The 6,000-nt window shown below is 50.5% G+C and overlaps 1 protein-coding gene across 2 annotated transcripts in view; it reads right to left on the bottom strand.

Moving 5' to 3' along the window:
• Nucleotides 1–345: 345 nt before the first annotated feature.
• The window catches only part of MAN1A2 (mannosidase alpha class 1A member 2), a 354,032-nt gene continuing 348,377 nt past the window's right edge, over nucleotides 346–6,000 (bottom strand). For both annotated transcript variants that reach the window (XM_053705763.1, XM_053705764.1), the window contains 2 exons: nucleotides 2,829–2,944; nucleotides 346–1,146 (listed from right to left, as the gene is read on the bottom strand). In XM_053705763.1, the coding sequence (XP_053561738.1) occupies nucleotides 1,014–1,146; nucleotides 2,829–2,944 (249 nt within the window). In that variant the 3' untranslated portion in view covers nucleotides 346–1,013. The remainder of the gene's footprint in view (nucleotides 1,147–2,828; nucleotides 2,945–6,000) is intronic.

Here is a 6,000-nt window from a genome sequence, read left to right as displayed (position 1 = left end):
ATGTCGTGATGTGTAAATGGAACCTACTGACTATAGCTAAGGAGATAATTTATGCTAGAACATTGTAAAACAGAGGGTGTGTGCTTCCATATCATTAAAAGGGATATTTAACTCATTGAATGAAACATCCACGCACTAATTAAATGCTTATGGGGCAGGTTAAGGGTTATAAATACCACTGAGTGCACTCCAGCGTTTCTGGGGCAGTGGAAAAATTACATTTTCAGATTTAAATTGCAAGAAAAGCAAGGAAATAAAATATGTGGTTAAGTTGTTTCACTTTGTTTAAAGCTGAATATTTGAGTTTAATCTCCCACTAGCTTAAATGAACCACAAACCAGACTGTATCTGTACACTGTCTCTTTAATCCCCTGCTTGTTGCTTTGCTCATGCCACTAAAAACCACAAACTGAAGGATGAGAAGGCTTAGTGTCCATGGAGGAGCGATGGGGAGAGCCGCTGGTGATCTATAAATGTTCAATATCCCTGCACACACTGAGATCCAGCCTTCTTCACCTGGTCACTGCCAGAGAGACCTCAGCAAGCTGGTCTGGCAGTCACTGGGTGGAGATCAAAACAAGCTCTTGCCATGCTTTATTGCCCACAACTACCCACCCAAACATTAAAAATGTCTTGTAAAACCCACTGCCCCAGTGCAAATGGTGCCACAAAGTGCCATTCAGATTCAGTATTTCAGCTCCTCACATAACTCATTAAAAAAGCCTGGAATCCAAGCAGTCAACCTGTGAACACCTCCCACGCAGCAGCCTTTAAGAGCAGAGATATTTGGTCACATAATCCCACCCTTGTTCACTCTCTGATCTCCTATCATTCTCCTCGGTCTCAGGCAGCAAACGGGGTGAATTAAAATGGAAAAATAAAAAAGAAGAAAAAAACTAATGGAATTGTGCCTCAAGAACTGTTAATTGGCCATCTTGTAAAAGAGGTTTGCAATAAATGTCCCCCCTCTAGTCTGTAGTGGTCCCAGGAATATGGTCCTTGCTAAGACAGTTCTATCGCACCACGTGGCTCCCAGGCAGAGTGCTGTTGGCCAAACGGATGACTGGTAAGGGATGAGCTTCTGTATTGAATACCCAGTTGTCTAGTGGCAGAAGGTCGTCGCTGGAGAAGAGGAGGTAAAGATACCTACAAAAGAGAATGTAGACAGATACAAATTAATTAGGATAGATTTTGATACCACAACAAGTGTTCTTACTTCAGTAGTGATTTCTGTAATAGTGATACCCACATGGAAAGGGTGCAACCTCTGCACTATTGTAATCTACACATTACAGAGGTTCCCAACCTTTGTCTAATCTGCAGTCAACCTCTGCACAGCAGCCATGTGACCTCTCTTATACAGTCACCTCTGATAAAACTCATGTAACCTCTCCCTTCCACAGTGTACCTCTAATACGGTCACTTCTGATTAAACTCATGTGACCTCTCCCTTTGGTAGAGTATGTTGTCTAACACAGTAACCCTCCCCCCCTCCGTGAAACCCATGTGACCTCTCCCTTCTGTAGTGCACATACTGTAGTCTAACAGTCACCTGCTTATGAAACCCATGTGCCACTCCCTTCCATACTGTACGTCTAACACAGTCACCTGCCCATGAAACCCATGTGCCACTCCCTTCCATACTGTACATCTAACACAGTCACCTGCCCATGAAACCCATGTGCCACTCTCTTCCATACTGTACATCTAACAGTCACCTGCCCATGAAACCCATGTGCCACTCCCTTCCATACTGTACGTCTATCACAGTAACCTGCCCATGAAACCCATGTGCCACTCTCTTCCATACTGTACATCTAACACAGTCACCTGCCCATGAAACCCATGTGCCACTCCCTTCCATACTGTACGTCTAACACAGTCACCTGCCCATGAAATCCATGTGCCACTCCCTCCCATACTGTACGTCTAACACAGTCACCTGCCCATGAAACCCATGTGCCACTCCCTTCCATACTGTACGTCTAACACAGTAACCTGCCCATGAAACCCATGTGCCACTCTCTTCCATACTGTACATCTAATACAGTCATCTGCCCATGAAACCCATGTGCCACTCCCTTCCATACTGTACGTCTAACACAGTCACCTGCCCATGAAACCCATGTGCCACTCCCTTCCATACTGTACATCTAACACAGTCACCTCCCCATGAAACCCATGTGCCACTCCCTTCCATACTGTACGTCTAACGCAGTCACCTGCCCATGAAACCCATGTGCCACTCCCTTCCATACTGTACGTCTAACCCAGTCACCTGCCCATGAAACCCATGTGCCACTCTCTTCCATTTTGTACATCTAACACAGTCACCTGCCCATGAAACCCATGTGCCCCTCCCTTCCATACTGTACGTCTAACACAGTCACCTGCCCATGAAACCCATGTGCCACTCCCTTCCATACTGTACATCTAACACAGTCACCTGCCCATGAAACCCATGTGCCACTCCCTTCCATACTGTACGTCTAACACAGTCACCTGCCCATGAAACCCATGTGTCACTCCCTTCCATACTGTACGTCTAACACAGTCACCTGCCCATGAAACCCATGTGCCACTCCCTCCAATACTGTACGTCTAACACAGTCACCTGCCCATGAAACCCATGTGCCACTCTTCCATACTGTACATCTAACACAGTCACCTCCCCATTTAACCCATGTGGCCTCTCGTAAGTAGTGTACATCTAACACAGTCACCTCCCCATTTAACCCATGTGGCCTCTCGTAAGTAGTGTACGTCTAAGACTGTCCCCCTCTCTGCTTTCAGTGGAGTACTGGGATGCTAAGTGCCTGGTGACTCACTTGAGGGTCTCAGCCAGGAAGAAGCTCTGCTGTACATCATCATAGGCTGGTGCAGACGAGTATACATCCTTCAGCCCTGAAAAGCCACCACTTACTCTGCAGTACTTATCAATAGCCTGTAGGGGGAGACAAGATCACACAAGTCCAAACAAGCAACACTACACATAAAGTTAGCAGAAAATCTGTATCGCAGCGTGGGCAGAAAGGACCTAAAGAGCGTTACTGGGAACAGACGGGTGCTCTGACTGTCAGATTGTAATCTCTGCAGGACAGGAATTCTACTCCCTACTGTGCAGTATTGTACAGAACTCTACATGCTCAATAGATAACTGTACGGGGATATGAATGAGGGAGAAGAATTAATAAAGATGCAAATGAGTCAGCGGAAGCCGGTCAATACAGACAAGTGTAATAAGAATGTACTCCTCACAGACAGGCCCTGCAGCACTGAGTGCTTAACCCTCAGAGACAAGCCCTGCAGCACAGAGTGCTTAACCCTCACAGACAAGCCCTGAAGCACAGAGTGCTTAACCCTCACAGACAGGCCCTGCAGCACAGAGTGCTTAACCCTCACAGACAAGCCCTGCAGCACAGAGTGCTTAACCCTCACAGACAGGCCCTGCACCACAGAGTGCTTAACCCTCACGTACAGGCCCTGCAGCACTGAGTGTTTTACCCTCACAGACAGGCCCTGCAGCACTAAGTGATTAACCCTCACAGACAGGCCCTGCAGCACCGAGTCTTTAACCCTCACGGACAGGCCCTGCAGCACCGAGTCTTTAACCCTCACAGACAGGCCCTGCAGCACAGAGTGCTTAACCCTCACAGACAAGCCCTGCAGCACAGAGTGCTTAACCCTCACAGACGAGCCCTGCAGCACAGAGTGCTTAACCCTCACGGACAGGCCCTGCAGCACTGAGTGTTTAACCCTCACAGACAGGCCCTGCAGAACTAAGTGATTAACCCTCACAGACAGGCCCTGCAGCACCGAGTCTTTAACCCTCACGGACAGGCCCTGCAGCACCGAGTCTTTAACCCTCACAGACAGGCCCTGCAGCACAGAGTGCTTAACCCTCAGAGACAAGCCCTGCAGCACAGAGTGCTTAACCCTCACAGACGAGCCCTGCATCACAGAGTGCTTAACCCTCACAGACAAGCCCTGAAGCACAGAGTGCTTAACCCTCACAGACGAGCCCTGCATCACAGAGTGCTTAACCCTCACAGACAAGCCCTGAAGCACAGAGTGCTTAACCCTCACAGACGAGCCCTGCATCACAGAGTGCTTAACCCTCACAGACAAGCCCTGAAGCACAGAGTGCTTAACCCTCACAGACGAGCCCTGCATCACAGAGTGCTTAACCCTCACAGACAGGCCCTGCAGCACAGAGTGCTTAACCCTCACGGACAGGCCCTGCAGAACTAAGTGATTAACCCTCACAGACAGGCCCTGCAGCACCGAGTCTTTAACCCTCACGGACAGGCCCTGCAGCACCGAGTCTTTAACCCTCACGGACAGGCCCTGCAGCACTGAGTGTTTAACCCTCACGGACAGGCCCTGCAGCACTAAGTTATTAACCCTCACAGACAAGCCCTGCAGCACCGAGTGTTTAAACCTCACAGACAAGCTCTGCAGCACCGAGTGTTTAACCCAGACAGACAGGCCCTGCAGCACTGAGTGTTTAACCCACACAGACAGGCCCTGCAGCACTAAGTGTTTAACCCACACAGACAGGCCCCGCAGCACCAAGTGTTTAACCCTCACCGACAGGCCCTGCAGCACCAAGTGTTTAACCCTCACAGACAGGCCCTGCAGAACTAAGTGATTAACCCTCACAGACAGGCCCTGCAGCACCGAGTCTTTAACCCTCACGGACAGGCCCTGCAGCACCGAGTCTTTAACCCTCACGGACAGGCCCTGCAGCACTGAGTGTTTAACCCTCACAGACAGGCCCTGCAGCACTAAGTTATTAACCTTCACAGACAAGCCCTGCAGCACGAGTGTTTAAACCTCACAGACAGGCCCTGCAGCACTAAGTTATTAACCTTCACAGACAAGCCCTGCAGCACGAGTGTTTAACCCACACAGACAGGCCCCGCAGCACCAAGTGTTTAACCCTCACAGACAGGCCCTGCAGCACTAAGTTATTAACCCTCACAGACAAGCCCTGCAGCACCGAGTGTTTAAACCTCACAGACAAGCTCTGCAGCACAGAGTGTTTAACCCACACAGACAGGCCCTGCAGCACTGAGTGTTTAACCCACACAGACAGGCCCCGCAGCACCAAGTGTTTAACCCTCACCGACAGGCCCTGCAGCACTGAGTGTTTAACCCACACAGACAGGCCCCGCAGCACCAAGTGTTTAACCCTCACCGACAGGCCCTGCAGCTCCAAGTGTTTAACCCTCACAGACAGGCCCTGCAGCACTAAGTGATTAACCTTCACAGACAGGCCCTGCAGCACTAAGTGTTTAACCCTCACAGACAGGCCCTGCAGCACTAAGTTATTAACCTTCACAGACAAGCCCTGCAGCACGAGTGTTTAACCCTCACAGACAAGCCCTGCAGCACAGTGCTTAACCCTCACAGACAAGCCCTGAAGCACAGAGTGCTTAACCCTCACAGACAGGCCCTGCACCACAGAGTGCTTAACCCTCACGTACAGGCCCTGCAGCACTGAGTGTTTTACCCTCACAGACAGGCCCTGCAGCACTAAGTGATTAACCCTCACAGACAGGCCCTGCAGCACCGAGTCTTTAACCCTCACGGACAGGCCCTGCAGCACCGAGTCTTTAACCCTCACGGACAGGCCCTGCAGCACCGAGTCTTTAACCCTCACGGACAGGCCCTGCAGCACCGAGTCTTTAACCCTCACGGACAGGCCCTGCAGCACCGAGTCTTTAACCCTCACAGACAGGCCCTGCAGCACAGAGTGCTTAACCCTCACAGACAAGCCCTGCAGCACAGAGTGCTTAACCCTCACAGACAAGCCCTGAAGCACAGAGTGCTTAACCCTCACAGACGAGCCCTGCATCACAGAGTGCTTAACCCTCACAGACAAGCCCTGAAGCACAGAGTGCTTAACCCTCACAGACGAGCCCTGCATCACAGAGTGCTTAACCCTCACAGACAGGCCCTGCAGCACAGAGTGCTTAACCCTCACGGACAGGCCCT

The sequence above is a fragment of the Bombina bombina genome, chromosome 3 (assembly GCF_027579735.1).
Source record: "Bombina bombina isolate aBomBom1 chromosome 3, aBomBom1.pri, whole genome shotgun sequence".
Taxonomy (NCBI): domain Eukaryota; kingdom Metazoa; phylum Chordata; class Amphibia; order Anura; family Bombinatoridae; genus Bombina; species Bombina bombina.
This window is presented reverse-complemented; position numbering and strand designations above follow the sequence as displayed.